The sequence below is a fragment of the Canis aureus genome, chromosome 28 (assembly GCF_053574225.1).
Source record: "Canis aureus isolate CA01 chromosome 28, VMU_Caureus_v.1.0, whole genome shotgun sequence".
Lineage (NCBI taxonomy): Eukaryota > Metazoa > Chordata > Mammalia > Carnivora > Canidae > Canis > Canis aureus.
The window spans coordinates 25,114,690-25,134,936 of NC_135638.1; the positions used below are offsets into that span (position 1 = coordinate 25,114,690).

General features: G+C 34.4%; 2 protein-coding genes across 9 annotated transcripts in view; one reads left to right on the forward strand and one right to left on the reverse strand.

Annotated features, from left to right (window-relative positions):
- ARFGEF1 (ARF guanine nucleotide exchange factor 1) overlaps positions 1 to 20,247 on the forward strand; it is a 140,622-nt gene that overhangs the window by 86,079 nt on the left and 34,296 nt on the right. For 3 of the 5 annotated variants that reach the window (XM_077876676.1, XM_077876678.1, XM_077876680.1), the window contains 12 exons: positions 568 to 667; positions 778 to 917; positions 1,020 to 1,128; positions 1,817 to 2,033; positions 5,972 to 6,083; positions 6,455 to 6,660; positions 6,939 to 7,023; positions 9,004 to 9,175; positions 11,278 to 11,429; positions 14,925 to 15,053; positions 15,947 to 16,105; positions 16,352 to 16,502. In XM_077876676.1, the coding sequence (XP_077732802.1) occupies positions 568 to 667; positions 778 to 917; positions 1,020 to 1,128; positions 1,817 to 2,033; positions 5,972 to 6,083; positions 6,455 to 6,660; positions 6,939 to 7,023; positions 9,004 to 9,175; positions 11,278 to 11,429; positions 14,925 to 15,053; positions 15,947 to 16,105; positions 16,352 to 16,502 (1,732 nt within the window). The remainder of the gene's footprint in view (positions 1 to 567; positions 668 to 777; positions 918 to 1,019; positions 1,129 to 1,816; positions 2,034 to 5,971; positions 6,084 to 6,454; positions 6,661 to 6,938; positions 7,024 to 9,003; positions 9,176 to 11,277; positions 11,430 to 14,924; positions 15,054 to 15,946; positions 16,106 to 16,351; positions 16,503 to 20,247) is intronic. The other 2 variants (XM_077876677.1, XM_077876679.1) reach the window with 1 other exon arrangement.
- Positions 3,786 to 20,247, reverse strand: part of CSPP1 (centrosome and spindle pole associated protein 1) — a 183,702-nt gene continuing 167,240 nt past the window's right edge. For 2 of the 4 annotated variants that reach the window (XR_013367219.1, XR_013367214.1), the window contains 2 exons: positions 8,242 to 8,329; positions 4,612 to 4,925 (listed from right to left, as the gene is read on the reverse strand). The gene's annotated coding sequence lies outside the window, so the exon portion shown is untranslated. Of the gene's footprint in view, positions 3,803 to 4,610; positions 4,926 to 8,241; positions 8,330 to 20,247 lie in introns of those variants that run through there. The other 2 variants (XR_013367216.1, XR_013367218.1) reach the window with 2 other exon arrangements.

Consider the following 20,247-nt stretch of genomic DNA (forward strand, 5'->3'; position numbering starts at 1 on the left):
ATTAAGTTGATTAACTCCTTTTGACATTATATGATGTAAAGAATAGTGAGAAATAGTTTGTTGTTTTCAGACAAAGATTTCCAGTATATGAGTAATTATAAAAATATCATAATGTAAGAAATTATTTTTATTGTGTGGATTAGAGCATTAGGTACATTTAAATCTAGGAAAATTAGATACCTGTTATAACGTCTGAAAAACATAACTGATGAATAAATTTATTCTTTTGGGGGGATTGAAAAATGAAGTATGAGTTATATTGGTTTTGTAAATATGTTCACAAAATTCTTACTCAGAGGAGTTCCACATCTTTGCAGATTTCCTTTGTGGTGGCTGTGTGATAGCAAACAAAACAATGTGAAGTACAATACTCCTACCATAGGGCTAGTTTAAGTCACACACCCAAGTTACTTAGTCCTACGTTTCAGAGATGGAACTCAAAAGGAGTTGAATCCAGAGGAGCCTGGGTCCTAATAATCTCTGCTCTACAGCTTTGGAATATTTAAAAAGTGATCACATATGAATTATAAATAATATTTGAAACAGAAGTTTTCCCCCTCATCACAGGTGTTCTTTAAAGAAATTTTCCTCTACATTTTGGAAACTTCTACCAGCTCATTTGATCACAAATGGATGGTTATTCAGACATTGACAAGAATCTGTGCAGGTATTTGAAATTATCCTTATTATTTCTTTTTATTAACAGATACTTAAGAGGCCAAAATATGCTCATATACTGATGCCTTTTGTTAAAAGTAATCTATTATATTATTACAGATGCTCAGAGTGTAGTGGATATTTATGTAAACTATGACTGTGATTTAAATGCAGCAAATATATTTGAAAGACTAGTAAATGATCTATCAAAAATTGCTCAAGGACGGGGCAGTCAAGAACTTGGTATGAGTAATGTTCAGGTAAGACCTTTAAAAGCATTTTCAAATTTAAACTTGGTCAAGGAAGAGCTATGTGTTTTCTTAAAAGATCTTTTTGTTTTTATTCTTTTTATGAATTTGTAGGAATTGAGCCTGAGGAAAAAAGGTTTAGAATGTTTAGTGTCAATTTTGAAGTGTATGGTTGAGTGGAGTAAGGATCAGTATGTGAATCCCAACTCTCAGACAACTCTTGGTAAGGTGACATCTTGAGTTACAAATTCTTTGTCATTTCAAGTACATGGTATTTTGAAAAGGATAGTTCCAGTTGCCATTAGGCCATTTTTGTGACCTCCTCTAGCTGATAAAGAAACAATCTGTGTGAGTTAATATGGCTTTAAACTTACAAATTTCTGACTTAGTTATCCAAACTTTTTTGTTTCTAAATCTTCCTAGAAATATTTAAATATCATGTTAAAGTGAAGCTTTAACATATTTATGCAGCTTTGTGAAAAGGTAATTATAGAAGAAATCTACACAAGCAAATATGTTTTAAGAAGATTGACTTGTTCACCTGTGTTTGACATTTACCCTTACTAGGAGAAAAACTCATAGCTACAAGGCTACCATATAGTATTCTGTCAGTCAAGAATTTTTTGAGGGAAAGTTATTTCTCATGAGGCATGAGCTGAGAGCAGAAACCCAGTGGATACTTAGCACTGCAACTGCAAAAAGAACTTTTAATGGTGCAAATTATACACATTTTAATTTCAGTATGTTTTAATATCAAAGTATATGGTCTGTGATGGTACTCAGTATTTTGCTTGTATTGCATACTCATCTAAGAAACATGGAAATGTCTTGACAATTGTTTGGAGTTTTTGTTTTCTTTGTTTTTTTACCTTTTACATTTTTTTATTTGAAAGATTAATTTACTGTATCAGTCTTTCTACTTACAGGTCAGGAAAAACCCTTAGAGCAAGAGACAAGTGAGATCAAACACCCTGAGACAATAAACAGATATGGAAGTTTAAATTCCCTGGAGTCAACATCATCATCAGGAATAGGCAGCTACAGTACACAGATGTCTGGCACTGATAATCCAGAACAATTTGAAGTCCTAAAGCAACAAAAAGAAATAATAGAACAAGGAATAGATTTGTGAGTGTCCAATTTTAAGGAGAAATGTTATTGAATATCCTCCTACTAGTACTGTATTACCCTTGCCCTGCATTTCTTTACATCTTCAGGTTATTTCTGTTCCTTTCTCATACCACCTTTCATTGAGTAAAACTGGGTGCAGTTCTCCTGCATTGAAGACTTCTTAGTAGTTCCTTATTCAGCTCTCCTTGTTTATTGCAATCTAGCCAAATAGACCCTTATAATGTACATTAAATTAATTTTGCAGCATATCTTAAATACTGTTGATGAATATCATCTCTGTAGTTTTGTATTGTTTATTTAGTAGCTCAATTATAAAATCCCCCATTATATTTCCTAAGCAGATTACAAGTCAAAAATTTACAGTATGAAACTTCTAATAGCTAGCTAACATTGTTGCTTTATAGGTTTTATATTTTCCAGTTGGGTTACAAATGTGCGACTCTTGTTATTAATCTATTGTTATGAATTTCATTTTTATGTGTTAATAAGGTACTAACCTCCTTTTCCAACTTGGCTACTCTGCCATTCCCAGATCTTGTGAAGTCAGTTTTCCCACTAAGTTGTATGGCATCAGCCTGCTCCTGGATTATTTCCTATCTAAATAGAATGTGCTGCTTTTATTTCTCTAATTGCCCATCTCTTTCAAAGAGAAGCTAGGGAAAAATGAAGTTGCTGACATTTCTCTGTGGATCTAGCTACTATAAACTTAAAAACTCCCTTGTATATTTACTTGGTTTGCTACTTGTACTGTAAAGCATTTCTTCCTGACTTTTAAGCAGTGCCTTTTGGTGAATGATCAAGTTCCATTTTTTTATTGTTAATGTAAAAACAAAACAAAAAAAACAACAAAAATGTATGTACGTTTATTGTCATAAAGTTATAAAATCTCACAAAATTGCCTCAGGAAATAGCCATTAATAGTTCATTCATTCCAGTTTTTTAGTCAATATTTATCAAAGTCCCATCTGATACTGACATTATGCAAGGTCCTTGGGATACTTGATGAATGAAACAGCATGGCTTCTGAGGGACTCGAGGATCTAATATGTGTAATCAGACTTTTATATTGAAATTCTCTGCAAGTGTTACTCAGCAAACATCTATTTGGGTTGGGACTATGTGGCAAGAACCATGAAAGCATTGCTTCTTATATTTAAGATTACAGTGTAAATATGGGCAAAAAATATTTTTCTAAAATAGTACTATGTATATTTAGTCCATAATCATATACAAAGTGGTGCCAGGGTATGATAACTCTATTTGAAGTACTTGGGAGTAAGATGGACTGGTCATAGGACTTCAAAGTGGAGGTTTCCTTAGTCTGTAGTCCTCCTTTCAGCCCCTGGACTTGTTCTCCGCTTCATACTTTCATGAGAATTCTTTCACATTGCTGTATTCTCATTACACTCTTTTATGACTTTGGCACCACTCTGTCTTATTTCTCCTACCATTCTGACCATGCCGTCTCAGTCTTGTTATGGACTATTTATCTCCTGCATATAGCTTAGCATTTCCAGAGTTTTGTCCTTCAACTCTTTTCTTACTTTGTAATTTCTTCTGAGTGATTGTGGTCTTTTTTATGACTTCAGCTACTACCACTCCCCAAGTGTTATTTTAACATAAATACCTCTACTGAAGTTCAGGCTCATGTCAGTAATTGCCCGTTGGACATCTCTGTTGTCTGTGGCTTAGCTTCTCACACTCAGTATGTCCATAGCCAAATTTATCAGTCTCTATTCTCTCCATAATCAGCCTCCCCAATACTCCTACCCAAGAAAGAAATGACAAACAGAAAACTACTGTTTCTGTATTTCTTATTTAGGCTAGTAACCCCAGCATGCTACCAAATTTATAAGCTAGAATCCTGAGAGTTACCTAGATTTTCCCCCTTGAAAAATCACTAAAAAGTCACTAAATCTTGATTGTACTTGCTAAACATCAATGCTATTTATCTTTTCTCTCCTCCCACAGGTAAGTCAAACTATCACCATTTCTTGCCTTGACTCATATAATCTTTTAATTGGCCTGTCTTTCTTTGGTCTTATTTATTCTATAGTCTTTTCTCACACTTAGCTAAAGTGAGCTCTCTTGAATGAAAGTCAGCTTCTGTTTCTCTCCCTTTTTGCTTTTAAAGAATAAAGTCACACTTTTTTATAATGGGATACAGTACCCTTCATGACATAGATATGCTGGACTCTAAGCTACATCACCTGCCACTTCTTTAGCTTACTTCATCCTTCCAACAATGCAAAGCTGTTTGTTATAATGTCATGCTGTTTTATGCTGCCATGTGTTAGTATGACCCGTTGCTCTCTGAGATGTTTTTTCTTTTTATGAAATACATAGTCATTCCTCAAAGCTCAATTTCACAGTCACCTTCCCCAGGAAATATATCACAACCATCTGTGTTAGTTACTTCCTCTTCTATGCCATCTCACCTTGTCAATACATTCATTAGTTATTGTATTTTACTATTAGAATTTTTTTAAAAATCAAGTTTATTTTATTAGGGAGAAAGCCTTCAGAAAGCAGAGATTGTGCTTATCTCAGTGAAAAATGTTTGATTTTAATTTATGGTATGAATTAGGACTTGACAGGAATCATTCAGACAGGACAAGTAAGGACATTGCAGACAACAAGAATGACCTGTGCAGTAGCACAGGAGGGAGGAATGTCTGAGGACTGTTGGGCAGCATGGCAGAGGCAGGTACTCGAAGGAGATGAAACAAGAGCATTGAATTGGATCCAGATTCCAGATTCTCCTTGTAAATAAGTTTTTGTCTTGTCTTCTTCACTTTGGCCTGCTATGTATTGAAAGATTTTAGTCAGAGAAGCAGCAGCAGCAGCAGTAGCAGATTTTTGTTTTGGAACAATGACTTGACCAGTAACCTGAAGGATGGATTAGAATGTCAGCAAAACAAAAGATAGCAAGACCATTTAAGTACTGTTACCCAGGTGGCAGGTGATGAGGGACCAGAATAATTTGTGGTAAAATAAAAGTAGAAACTAAATGATGTGGAAACAAGGAGGTGACCTTTGAACTGAATCTGTAAGCATGAAGGAGTTTCACAATGAATGGAGCAGGTAAAGGACATGCAGACTACAGAAATGCACTCTGCTTAGGGAATGAGAATAGGATATGTTGGAGTAGATGGGTGAGAGGGGATGAGGGGATAAACTGGAGCTGTATTGAGAAAGACTTTGTGTATCAGTCTAGTCAGTTTTGACTTGACTTTGAAATCATTGGGTTTCTAGGGATGTTTTTTAATAAAGGAAATCGTGCTGTCAGATTATGGTTAAAACAGTCTCCAGAATTTAAATTCTTTACTTTAAAAGCAGGAAATTTAGAGTTAATCCATGGGTATACATGGAATGAACCAAGATTACTTGAGCATTAAGGAGAATATAAATATTAAAGGCATGAGATAGATAGTATTTATATCCTTACTCAAAACTTATCCATTATATGACATTATCTCAAAAGTCTGTGAAATAATCCATATCATTGATAGAGATAGCCTTTTGCTTCAGACTTCTGAGAAAAGAAAAATAAAACTTTGCATAATGTAATAAGTTTTGTATATTCATGCACTGATTATGTTAAATAAACTTATTTTCTGAGTGGTACTAGAAAATTAATTTATTAGGGATCCCTGGGTGGCGCAGCGGTTTGGCGCCTGCCTTTGGCCCAGGGCGCGATCCTGGAGACCCGGGATCGAATCCCACGTCGGGCTCCCCGTGCACGGAGCCTGCTTCTCCCTCTGCCTGTGTCTCTGCCTCTCTCTCTCTCTCTGTGTGACTATCATAAATAAAAAAAAAATCTTAAAAAAAAATTTAAAAAAAAAAAAAAAGAAAATTAATTTATTATAGCTTAAGATCTTCTTTTCAAATAGTTTTCTGTTTCTAATGTTTCTATTAACTTTAATATCATCTAGGTTTAATAAAAAACCAAAGAGAGGAATACAGTACCTCCAAGAACAAGGGATGCTTGGCACTACACCTGAAGATATTGCCCAATTCTTACATCAAGAGGAAAGATTAGACTCTGTAAGAATACTAATTTTTTCATTATAACCTTCTCTATAAAATTCCTTTTTAAGTTAATAATACATACTGTTTCCCCTTTAAGATGCCCTTCTAAGTATGTAAAACTTAAAGAATAACCTAATTTTTCTTAATTTTGCCTTTTAATTTTTCTAAACTCAAAAAGACTTTTTTTTTATAAATAGATTTAGTATGTTTAACTTTCAGCTTCACGTTTGATATAGTTAACCCTGTAGTCAAAACCTGTGAATCTTAAAAAAAAAAAAAAAAAAAAACCTGTGAATCTTATACATTTTTCTGCTGCTTAAATGTCTCTGTGGCAAGTGTAACATTTCATTAGGATATCAGTTTTTTTTTAATCTTTTGTCCTTTAGACTCAAGTGGGTGAGTTCCTGGGAGATAATGATAAATTTAACAAAGAAGTCATGTATGCATATGTGGATCAACATGACTTTTCAGGAAAAGACTTTGTTTCAGCCCTTCGTATGTTTCTGGAAGGATTCCGTCTTCCAGGGGAAGCTCAGAAAATTGATCGATTGATGGAAAAATTTGCTGCAAGATACCTTGAATGCAACCAAGGGTAAGCAAGATTCACATTCAAGTATTTATGATTGCCAGCTATATCCAAGAAGCTATGTTTGGGAGCATCAGAAGATTCATCATTTCCTGCCGCCAGAGAACTTATATTGTCTATGATCTAGAAGTGATAAGACAATTCCATTAAAAAAAAAAAACAAAACTGTAGTATAAGCTAATACATAAATCCTGAAAGAGAAAATTATGGAGCTTCAAGATGTTTCATTCAAATGCAGCTGTGAAACAATAAAAGTTTATAACATGATACATTTATTTTTCCAGACAAACCCTTTTTGCTAGTGCAGATACTGCTTATGTTTTGGCTTATTCAATTATCATGCTGACCACAGATCTTCACAGTCCACAGGTATGTACTATGTATAACAGATAGTACAGATTAAATAAGTTATTTGAATTCAGTAAGCAGTCGTTAAAATTTTAATCTTATTTAGTGAAACCAGTCACCAAATTGAGATATTTAATTTGGTGTAGTATTCATTTTACAAATGTGGTTTCTGGGGCCACTTGAGGTGGCTCAGTTGATTGAGTGTCTGACTCAGGGTCAACCCTGATCTCAGGGTTGGGGGATGGAGCCTTGCGTTAGGCTCCACACTCAGCAGGGAGCCTGCTGAGATTCTTTCTCTTTCTCTGCCCTTCCCCCAGCTCAGTCTCTCTCTTTTCTCTCTCTCGCTCTGTCAAAATAAATCTTTTTTTTTTTTTTTTTAATTTTGAGAGAGCAAGAGAGAGTGCATGAGAGCATAAACAGGGGGAGGGGCAGAGCGAGAAGCAGACTCCCCACTGAGCAGGGAGCCCGCAGTGGGGCTGGATCCCAGAACCCTAGGATCATGACCTGAGCCGAAGGCAGAGGCTTAACTGACTAAGACACACAGGTACCCCTAAATAAATAAATAATTTAAAAAATGCAATTTCTGGTAATAATTCTAATTAGACTTTCAGATATCTATAAAATAAGTCTGTATTTGTTTCATGATTGATAGCTGGATAAAGCTTAAGATAAATTTTAAGAATATGTATATAGTTCTTCTGCCTATACTTATTACAACATGGAAAAATGCTATATATGAACTTTATTTTTTCTTTTAAACATTTGAAACTTAAACAATAGGGTGGTTAGTGTGGGAATCCTTTCTGTGCCCATGACCCAACTTCTACAGTTACCCACTATGGCCAGCTCACTTTGCAGATAATTGTTTTTTTTAAAATTGAAGGTCTATGGTAACTCTGCATCAAGCAAGTCTGTCATCACCATTTTTCCAACAGCATTTGCTCATTTCAGGTCTCTGTCACATTTTGGTGATTCTCACAATATATCAAACTTCTTCATTACTATTGCATCTGTTAGGGTGATCTGTGATCAGTGATTAGGACTCGTTGAAAACTCAGATGATGATTAGTATTTTTTATCAGTAAAATATTTTTGAATTAAGGTATGCACATTGGGGTTTTTTTTTTTTTTTAGACGTAATGCTATTGCATGCTTAATGGGCTATAGTATAGTATAAATATAACTTTTATATGCACTAGGAAACAAAATTCATTTGACTCACTGCATTGCAATACTCACTTTATTGTGGTAGTCTGGACCCAAACAGTTTCTCCGAGGTATGCCTGTATCTTCAGAGATGTCATAAGATCTCCTGGATTTTGTCCATCTGGGTTTTTGGAGATAAAAATATTTTGGCTGTGCTAGTTCTCAAGTTTGGTGACAGGGCTACATCCTATAAACTACAAACTTATACTCTACAGATTGATCAAGGTATGCTATAGGACATTCCTGTTCAGGGTGCTCTTAACAAGACAATATTCAAAGGATACTTCACCTGGACCACCTAACCTTCATTTGCCATGATGAGTCAGTCAGAAAGATTGTTACCTGATTTTAAATGAATTCAGCTGTTACTGTGCAGCCAGTGTTAATATAAAATTAGCTTTTAAGTCAGTATAACATATTTATGTTTTCCCAAACTAAGATTTGAATCTTTTTGATACCATCTGTTTTTAATACTTGTCATGGTCCTTTTTAAAGACTCTAGCTAGAGCTCTGAAACCTTGGGCAAAAACAAATAATTTCATTATTTGATTTCCCTGTTTCTTACTATAAATTACTTATGTGCCCATCAGAGAAGATGAATTAGCATATGCCAGGATAGGTCTTTTCTATATTGCCTTTTTTTCTGTGACTGTTTTCATTTTAATACATATTTTGTTAAATATTTTCCCTTTCCTGTTTTCAAAGTATTTATAAATTCCCTTTTTTAAAAGAGTAATTCATAAAATAGTATTTTTAAAGTAAGTTTTAGGAATTATAATGGTTTTTCATTTTTAGGTTAAAAATAAAATGACAAAGGAGCAGTACATTAAGATGAATAGAGGTATCAATGACAGTAAAGACCTTCCTGAAGAGTATTTATCAGCCATCTATAATGAAATAGCTGGAAAAAAGATATCACTGAAAGAAACCAAAGAACTCACAATCCCTACAAAATCAAGTAAGCAAAGTAAGTATCCAAATCAATTGAATTCTGATTGTTCAGGAGGAAAATTATGGTTTCCTAAGAGTTTTTTACTTGATTTAAAGAAAATCAGTTACTATTTTAATGAGAAGTATTATACAGTTTGCTGATCTGATTATATTTTTTTCCACATTCTGAGTAAAAATAGCACTGACCAGTGATCAACGGAAAATGCTACATAACATGCATGGATTAGTGTGCATTTAATATATACTTGTCAGTTTTTCAGCAAATCTCAGCATGGATTTGGAGGTTAGAAAGACTGCTTATGCAGCCTCAGTAGACTTTAATTCTGTCTTTTTCTGCCACCTCATTATCTATACAAGTAACACAATTCTATCCATCTATTGTTACACATAAACACAAGCTGGAAGTCGGAATGATTCAGGGAGATGGGGAAGTTTAGAACTGTGAGGGAGCTTGTGGAGTTGGAAATCACTCCTTCAGATGTGCCACACATTATATTGTTACAGAGGTCCTAGATCTAATCAGCATGAGAAGCCAACTGTAGGTGGCTTCATTCTAGACATTCTGTGCATGTGGACAGTGGTAATTAAATCAGAGCTAAAATCTGACTATAAAAAATAAGATGAGGGTAGTGGCTCAGGAGTATAGCAGTAATACGGAAAGAACACTCTTGCCTTTCTGAGCACTCCACTTGGGAATGAAATCTCAAGCTTTATCTCACAGAACACATTGCAGTAGCACAATTCTGTCGACAGGAGAGGAACAAAAACCCATGTGATATGTGTATTTCCAGAAGTTGATGAAGAATTATGAGAGTCAAGGGCTAGGTAGGTGTTAGAAGAAATAGTAAAGCATAAATGGCCTTATCTTATGGAATAATGTAGAGGATGATTCTAAGGAATTTTAGTGCTCCCCTCATTTTATCAGTGAGGAAACTGAAGTCCAAAGAGGTTAGGAAACTTAGAATCTATAAGCTGAGTATAATGTAAAAAACTTCTGTTAAATCTCTATCTAAAACCCAAAGAGTGGCAAAGCCAAATCTTGACTAGGCATCCTTGGCTCATCATATTGCAGTCCAGTAGCAATCAGCAACTTACTCGATCGTATTATTTTTATCTCTTCTCCTAATAATATTGTTAAATATGCTGCTCAAGACTTCACACCGAAGGAGATGCCAATTCTCTGGTTCAGTTTTCTTCTTCAAACCTGTAATAAAACGTCTTCTATCCTTCTTTCTCCGGCCTATTTTATACATGATGGTAGAGTATCAATGAGAAGCAGCGGGCAGCCTGGGTGACTCAGCGATTTAGTGCCGCCTTTCAGTCCAGGGCATGATCCTGGAGACCTGGGATCGAGTCCCACGTCAGGCTCCCTGCATGGAGCCTGCTTCTCCCTCTGCCTGTGTCTCTGCCTCTCTCTCTCTCTTTGTCTCTGTCTCTGTCTCTATGAATAAATAAATAAAATCTTTAAAAAAAAATGAGAAGCAGGATATGGAAAGGATGTGGGTGTACTGAAATACTAATTTCATTCTGGAATGTTAGGGCCACTCTTTTCTTTTTAACTCAGAAATTGTCATTCAAGCCTGTGTCATCCAAGGATGCCCTTGCCTTTTATCTTTCTCTCCCTATTCTCCTATCCCATGTTTGGGTTGTTTCCCTAGTAGTTTCACTGTGGCAGATTTATACCCACTCTCTTCCCTTCTTATAGGTTTTCCACTTATCCCTTAGTTCAGGATTTTTTTCTCCCATTTTTGAGGTATAATTCATATAACATAAAATTAAACATTTTGAACAGTTGAGTAGTATTTAGTACATTCACATTGTTGTGCAACCACCACCTTTGTAGTTCCAAAACATTTTCATCACCCAAAATAAAACCTTGTACCATTAAATCTAACATTCCCTCCCTCTTCGCAGCCTCTGGCTAACACCAGTCTGCTCTTTTAATGGATTTACCTACTCTGGATATTTTATATAAATGGAGTCATACCTTGTGTGATCTTTTGTGTCTGACTTTTTAAGACAATATCTAATTAGTATTAATTGATGGTATTTATTTTATAGTAAAAAAGCACTTAACATGCTTTATATTTTAAATACTGATAGTGTTTGTTATTTCAGATGTAGCCAGTGAAAAACAAAGAAGGCTTCTCTATAACTTAGAAATGGAACAAATGGCCAAGACAGCAAAAGCTCTCATGGAGGCTGTGAGCCATGTTCAGGCACCTTTTACAAGTGCAACACATTTGGAGCATGTGAGACCCATGTTTAAGGTAAGAATTCCTGATAACTTTTGGTTATGGTATACGTTTATATATAATTTTCTTCAGCATGTTTTTAGGTTAAGGAAATACAGTGATTACAGCCCATTAATATAGACCTGTAAGCAAAAGCAATGTTATTTAGAATATAGCAGATATAAATGTTTTCTTTAAGAGAATGTGAAAACTTATACATATTGGCGATAAGTATATAATCTTAAGAAAAGGATGGAAAGATTTCAGAGAATGATCATTAATTCTTGGCCTGGTTTTCTCCACATGAGTTCTGTTCAAACCTTTGGAGTTACCTCAAATTTCAAAGTGATCTTGAACTTCTGGCCTAGGAACTCACATGAGGGTTCTGAATATACCTGGTACCCAGAGAGGAGAGCAAAGAACCAAAAAAGCAAGCAGTGTTTATGTTTATAGGTTCATCTAGTAAGAATGCTATTTACTGGTTCTTTAAAATTTGATTGCTTGTTCCTTCGTTGCTCCTGTTCTTTTTTCCTATCCTTTCTCAAAAATTTGAGAGTAAGTAAGCAGTGAATTGATCAGAATTACAGGGAAATAGAGGAGAGTCTGGTCAAGTGTGAAAAGGGAAAAGGAGTAAAGTACATTCCAGTTTGTGAGACAGTGTGGTAAGATGGTCTATGGAGGCTAAAGATTGTAATTAGAGTTTTCATTCATATATTAAGTACACCTATGCATGGGCAGTAAAAGATGACTACAACATACCTGTTTTCTTTTAGCTCTAAATTTTTATAGTTCTACGTCTAATGTCTGTGAGGGGTAACATTATTTCTAAAAGTGGAAGAATTGTAGGATGAGGGAGAGAGGTGTAGGGGAGGAGTAGAACCAGCCTTATCTTTGAAATAATAAAGTGATATAAAAATACAAGAAACACTTTCTCTATTACAAAACATTTTATAAAGCAGCTTTTTGGTTTATTTTGAATACTTACACTCTTGATTTTCTTCTCAAATGTTTTTGGTTGGAGGAGGTAGAGAATGAAAAAAAAAAAAAAAACAGAAGAAGGGGTTCTCCTGGGTGGCTCAATCGTTTAAGCGTTTGACTTCAGCTCAGTCATGATCCCTGGGTCCTGGGATCAAGCTCGCATTAGGCTCCCTGCTCAGTGGAATCTGCTTCTCCCTCTACCTCACACTCCCTCCTCTCTCTCTCTGTCAAATACATAAAATCTTTAAAAAAAACAAAAACAGAAGAGGGAGCCAATCATAATTCTATCACTCAGAAAAAACTTCTGTTAATGTTTATATTATATACTACTTTTTAAGTCTTAATTGAATAATTGTGACTGTACTATACGTAGAATTTTGTATCTTGGTATTTATTATATAAGTATTTTCTTGTATCATTAAATTCTTCATAAATATTTTTGATTATTCTCTAGATCTAGTTTACTTAAACATCTTCTAAGCTAGAATTAAGAATCTCTCCTCTTATCACGGTTTCTACTTCCATTAGCCTCTCCACACATCCTCATTTCTCATCCTTATTATTATAGTGTCCCAACTGGTATCTGTAGGTCTATTTTTGTGCTCCTCTTATCCATTTACAGAAGCTAGACTGATCATTTTAAAATACAAAATGAAATGTTGCCTTCTTCCTAAACTAACACACCTGCAACATCTACATGATGTTGCATGATCTGGCTCCACCTGCCTTTCCAGCCTCATTGCTAGGTTTCTTCTAACTTTACTGTAGTCACACGCTAGCAATTCAGTTTCTAGAATGTCCTAAATTATTTTCTCTTCAGAGTATTCTTATAAGCTGTGTCTTTTGTCTAGAATGCTCTTTGCTTCTTTGCCCAAATAGTTTTCACCTTAAATGTTACCTTCTCAGACAGTTCTGCCCTACCCCCACCATCCATCTTTGGTCCCTTTTCATAATGTGCTATGCTTATCCTTCATTGTATTTATAACAGTTTGTGTTTATACATTTACTTATTTTAAAATTTAATGTCTGTCTCTTTACTAGACTTTAAGTTCCATGAGGCAAGGGACTGTGTCTGCTCTGTTCATTTTTTCCCAATGTCTAGCACCATTCATTCTTGGCTTTGTAGTAAGTGCTCAATAAACAAGCATTGACTAGCAGAATGAGAGATTTCTAGGATGTGATATAATATTAAGGTATACAAATATTATTAAGAATCTTTTTAAATATTGCTAAATTGTATTTTACATTATACATTTATGAACAGATAATTTCACTGACCCCTGGATATTATTTAGGTATAGTTTGATAGGAAAAATCATTGTCTTTTAATTCCTAATGGAGTTAAACATATTTTTCACTGGCTTAAGAACCATTTATACTTAGTCTTGTATAAAATATTGCACAGGTTTTTGAATAGTTGTATTGTTTCTTTACTTACAATAGAACATGTGATTTATTACTTCCATGTGGTACTTCATATTTTAAAAGTACTCCACTTCATATGCTTCCCAAAGCATCTGTCTATAGTGGCAGTCCATGTTTTAAGGAGGAAGAAAATGAGGTTCAGAGAGATTAAATAAGCAGCAAACCTAGGACTAGAAATTAGGTACTGTGGCTTATGTTCCTTCGTTTAGAAATTATATACTTTAACTTCTAAACTTTCTGATGTTACAAACAAAACTTTGGGTAATCCTTTGGGTAATGTTTTTCTAATAATCTTAAAAGCTTTTTAGATCTTTTTAAAATTCCAGGTGTCATTTTTACAGCACACAGGTATAAATCTTTTTCATCTCTGTAGTTATCTAGGTACAGAGTTTTGCTTCATTAGAACTTAATTAAAAGCAACAAATACTCGCATTAGTCAATTCAAAGTCACACAGGCACACAACAATGTACGCACATGTTTTGATGTTAAAATTTTCAGTAGTCCAAGAGTAGCCCTTTTTGTTTAACTTTACTAGGTATTCACTGCTGCCTACTGGTAAATTTAGTATTTGTTGGTTTTTGCAGCTTGTAACAAAGAAATATTTTATCGAACTGTATTTTTAAGTATTGGCCAACTAGAAACCAGAGATATGTTTCAATGTAAAATATTTGACTATAAAAAAATGTAAGGCTAAATGGTGTCCAGGGAACAAGTGTAAAGAAAAAGAATAATGTGATTATTGCAAGTAGAAAATGACTAAAAGAATTTTCTTAGAAATAAAGTGTGAAATACTGCAAGGGACAAAGCTTACAGAGAGAAATGAGATCTGAAACTAGGGGTAAGACTAATATCAACAGTTCCCATTTCTTATTGACGTTAATAATTTATAGATGCTGTGCTCAAAATATACTTCATGTCCTCTACGGAATTTGTAGTTTTGCTGTCCCACTTATTTAAGCCCAGGCAACATTATGTAATTTTTCCCCAGAAAAACTCATTGCTTTTCTTTAAGAACTTCCTCAAATCATTTATTATCTGAAGCTTTTGATAAATATTAATATATTGCTATCATAAAATTAAATATCACTTGATGTTCACTATATAGTTTAAATTTTTAATTTTTCTAGTTGGCTTGGACACCTTTTCTGGCTGCATTTAGTGTGGGCCTGCAAGATTGTGATGATACTGAAGTAGCCTCTCTTTGCCTGGAAGGTATAAGATGTGCAATCAGAATTGCATGCATTTTCAGCATTCAGGTAACAAAGAATTTTGCCTTTGTAGCGAGTCTGGAAAACGTAAATTACTTAGGTCATTACTATAATTAAAAATATTTTTTGTGTTTGACTTACTAAAAACCTAATCTCAAGTTTATAATGGAATTTAAATGAATCTAATGTTTAAATTTCCTGAAGCTGTGACAGAAGGGGTAGCTCTATATTGATGCATCTGGAATTCATCATAATAATTTGGTTTGCAATTTTTTTCTCTATAAAATATTAGCTATATCCAGAGTTTCTAAGACTCTGAATTTCTATGTTAATTTGAATATCTTACTTAAATATGTTGCATGTTCATACTTACTGGATCATATTTTTTCCTACTTATGTGCTTATATAGATTACTTTATAACTTCACTTAAACCTAGGGAAAGTCATCTTGAAGAGAACTAAGTATCTAGTACTTACTTTTCATGAAGACAAAGCCCTTCTAGTAACTTAAATATTTTGATAATAAATTTTAGCAAAAGCTTGCTTTAAAAAGAAAAACCCATTTCACATTTGTTTATGAATGTTATGGCTTAAAAAGCACAGCCTAGCTGTAGAGAAAAAAATGAACAAATTTACAAATCAGGTTTCTGCTGGTCTACACAGTACTTGAAACATAAGCACTCCAGAAATGTTTTTTATTATATGAGTTCATTTGTTGTCACTAAAATCTCATCTTGATTTGACATCTCCATTGCCTTAAATTTTAGAAATTCATCCTTTTCAACTTCGTTTATAATCTTAAAATAAATAAAAACACTCTAGTTTGAGGTATGTAATTTGTCAGTTAAAAACTTACTTAACAAGTAAAAAGTTTGTTAGGGAATTAGAGATCACTCTATTGTGTTTATAACAATGTAAGTGTACTTTTCTCTTTTTTATAGCTGGAAAGAGATGCGTATGTCCAGGCACTAGCAAGATTTACCTTACTTACAGTGAGTTCTGGTATTACTGAAATGAAACAAAAGAACATTGACACAATAAAAACACTTATCACAGTGGCTCATACAGATGGAAATTATTTAGGAAATTCATGGCATGAGGTATAAGCTCTTTATTTACAACTCTGTAATTTGGTTTATAAAATGATTTAATGCTAAATATTCTACCACTGACATGCTTAAGTGTTTGGAGAAAAATTAACTTAGTACATTCAGGATACATTTATTTAGCTTTTTATAATGTATAATGTAGCCTGTATTAAATCCTGGCTGCATACACTAAAGTATTGTTGTAAACATTTTTAACATGGAATTTAATTTTTTTTTGTTGTTTTTTTAATAATGAAGATTCTGAAGTGCATCAGTCAGTTGGAGCTTGCACAACTTATAGGAACTGGAGTGAAACCTCGATACATTTCTGGAACAGTACGAGGCAGAGAAGGATCTCTTACTGGAACAAAAGATCAGGCTCCTGATGAATTTGTGGGTCTGGGGCTAGGTGAGAAATTTTTAAATTATTTTTATGAACTATCAAAGATTATTAACTTGTTCAATATATGTAAGTTTATTGTAGCTGTGAAACACAATTGGAGGGACATGATAAAATGCCCTTTAACTAACCTTATGGAAAAGCAGGAAGACCATGTAGAGAATTAGACCATTTTTGCCCGATCTAGTTTGCAAAATTAAATTACCCTTAATCTAAATCTCATAGTTGGTGGTAGGAGAAAGGTACAATTTAAAATGATTTGTTTTTAATGCTGAACAGGTAACTTAAATGAGTGAAGACTTGTATAAGATGACAAATAGTTGGGGCAACTGGAGAAAGCATTCACATTCAGATTTTCTAAAGGCACTATGCAGTTCTTACCAATTCTTACACTTGTATAGAAACTTTCCCATGGTTTGTCTGATTGGTGTGGCCAGGAACTTGCAGATTTAACACAGTAGATTAAAGGAAAATATTAGTGAGAATGGCTACAGAAGAACTAAAGACAATACATTTTTAGTCCTAATGGAAAGCATACCACCAGGGAAGAAGCAGTATTTAGACTGTCTTTGGGGTTTGAATTCTTTTGTACATCTTCCTTACTGTGTACAAGTTACTTTAACTTTCTGAGCTTTGGTTTCCACTTCTGCAAACCAATAGAAGTACCTACCTATAGAGGTCTTAGGATTAAATAAAAATGTGTAAAATGGACTTAGTACAGTGGCTGGTGTATTAATGGTTTGTGGATTGTTCTCTCTCCATTTTCCCCACCCCACTTCCGTCCAAGAAATCTAGAGGCATGATTTAAGGAGAGCAGGAGCGGGGGAAAGAGCAGAAAAAAAAAAAAACACATATCTGAAATGAAATCTAAGAATATTTACCTTTTAAGGTTTTTCTTTTACTTTAGTACTATATTTCTAGATATAGTCTTTTTGTCTTTTAGTGATTTCTCTGTTGTTCCTCGCAGTAAAAATTCATAAGAAATACAAAAAAACTTTGTGTTTGAAAAATGATCCATAGGGAAAGAAGAAACACCATGACCATGTTGTGCCTTCAAGTCAAACTAGGGACAGTTATTTGCTAGTGATATTTCAGCTGTGGCAGCCAGCAGTGGAGTTCTTACCCCAGCTGTATCTTAGATGCTCTGGTTCTGGGAGGTGAAGGTACAGACCTAATAACTTGGTTACCCAGCAGGTTTTAGAACTGGTGAGCACCTTCATGGTGACTTACATAACCTGGAAGTGTGATATACAGTTGAAAAGTATTTACCAACAAGTGAAATGAATGTGCCTTGATTCAGTAACTTTTGAAAGGCTTTTTTTAATTTGTTTTTTGAAAAGGGCTTGGGAGTATAGGAATGCTAAAATAATAACAGGTGCAAATTGCCAGGGCTTAATTTTGGCAAGCAATAAAAGTAGGTTACACTAAAAATAAAATACCAGTGGAGTATTTTATCTTCTAAAAGTTTTAGTCAAAGAGAAATAATGATACTTGCTGATATTGCTTCCTAGTATACTAGAAAGTAAATTAAAATTAATTTGATCATTACTGTTGAGCTACTTAAGTTGTTAGGGATGAGATAACCTACCTTCTCACTTCAGGAAAAGGGAATTTACGTAAAAATAAACACTTTCTGGAACTGGAAATGAAATACAAAATTCAGACTTCCAAGCCACTCAAGCAAGCAGCCATATTCTTCATCTGTCTATCATACTTTATCTAGATTTCATCTCATGTCATCTACTTCCCTTTCTCACCTGCTCCATTCTCCATTCATTCCTAATTGATTAGGTCTCTCATTTTTGAGTCTATAACCTAGAGGGATTCATTCTGTTGATTTGGCCCCTGTTGGGCAGAGTATTACCTTTAGGCCATTTCATTGGTTATCGGCTAGCCCAGTGTAGCCCAGTGTCCACCTCTGTCCATCTGTGCCCTGTCACTTACTCAGGCAACAGAGTTTTTCTTCAGCAGGATGCTGTAGTCAGAATTCAAGCTAGAAGAATATGTAGTCCAGACGTTGGAGGAGATGTAATCTCTGTGTGTGTGTATGTGTGTGTGTGTGTGTGTGTATACCTACATATATATATATATATGGTTTTTAAAAATAATATCCTCCTTTATTGACAACATCCATCTCCAGGTAGTCCATGTAACCACATTAATAGGGCTGACTGGAGGTTTATTGGACATTCTGACTGATATGATACAAGTCTGTATTTCTACTTTTTGGAAACATGAAACTTTTAGTTATTAAGAATACATAGCATATGATTATTAGAATTATATGCATACTATTCTTTTAAGGTGTATATCAAAGTTTAAAAATTCAGTGGTTTGGGGACACCTGAGTGGCTCAGCATTTGAGCGTCTGCCTTCGGCTCAGGCCATGATCTGAATCTAGGGATCGAGTCCCACATCAGGCTCCCTGCAAGGAGCCTGCTTCTCTCTCTGCCTATGTCTCCGCCTCTCTCTGTGTGTCTCTCATGAATAAATAAATAAAAATCTTAAAAATAAATAAATAAATAAATTCATTGGTTTTGTCATATAAATCTTAAGTGAATATTCACACCTACCTCTTTGTTCTTTATCTGAATATTTGTGGTTTTGAGTAATTTGGTAAAGCTGAAACTATTAGCCTATCATGTTCCAGTGTTATACAGAATTTTGAAAGATTTCATGTGCTTTTAAATTAGGTTCTTTGGATTGCTAAACATTTTATATATTTTTTTGATTCTTCTAAATATATTTATTAATGATTACAGATTATTCAAGTATAATAAAAGCTCTTAAATATAAAAATAAAAGCTTTCTTGGAAAGACATTCAGATAATATGCAAAGGGACTTTTGTGGTGATGGGCATTACTTTTTCTCATATATTTTTCTTCGTTAAATTCCTGTAGTGTGCTAATGTGCTTCAAGTCAAGTGTTGCTTGACCCTATTTCCCTAGGTACCCCCATTCTCTGTCGCTTATTTTAGGCTTTCATCCTTGTTCACTTGTATTAAATAGACTCTTTTAATTTGTCTTTCTAGCTCTTGTATCTCTTCCTATTTCACTGTGTTTTACAGATATTACCAGAATAACTTTTTAGAAAATAGGTTGCATCATATCGGTCTTCTAAAAGGTCTGTTGTTCCCTGTTTATAATCTTTTTTAAAAGATTATTTATTTGAGAGGGAAATAAAGCAAGGGGGGGGCTGAGGGACAGAGGGAGAGGAGCAGACTCCCCATCAGGCAGTATACTCCCCTAGGGTATACCCCAGGACCAAGATCATAAACTGAGCTGAAATCAGGAGTCTGTCACTTAACTGACTGAGCCACAATACAGGTGCCCTGTATTGTTCTGTTTTCAAAAGCAATACATTAAACATAACAGTCAAGGTTCTTCACATTTTAATTTTAGCCCGTCTTTCCAGCTTCATCTCCTTACTACTATTCACTCCCTTCTCTCTCATCCCCAGCCAGATCCTCCATTATGGCTATAACCAAGTGTGTTAAAACGTGTTTGCTTTCATCCTTCTGTTAGTTTACATATGCTGCTCCTTCTACGTAAATTTTCCTTTTGCCTCCTTTTCTACATGATCATCCTTCTAGGTCCAACTTGAATTAATATGTCATCATATATGAAACCCTTCCATAAGCTAACAATCCTATTCTCTCTTGCCTACCAGAATTAGTTGTATTTAACAAAACTTTTATTATATGTCATTAGTTTTATCTTAGTGATGAAGTAATTACTACGTTTTACTAAAGTT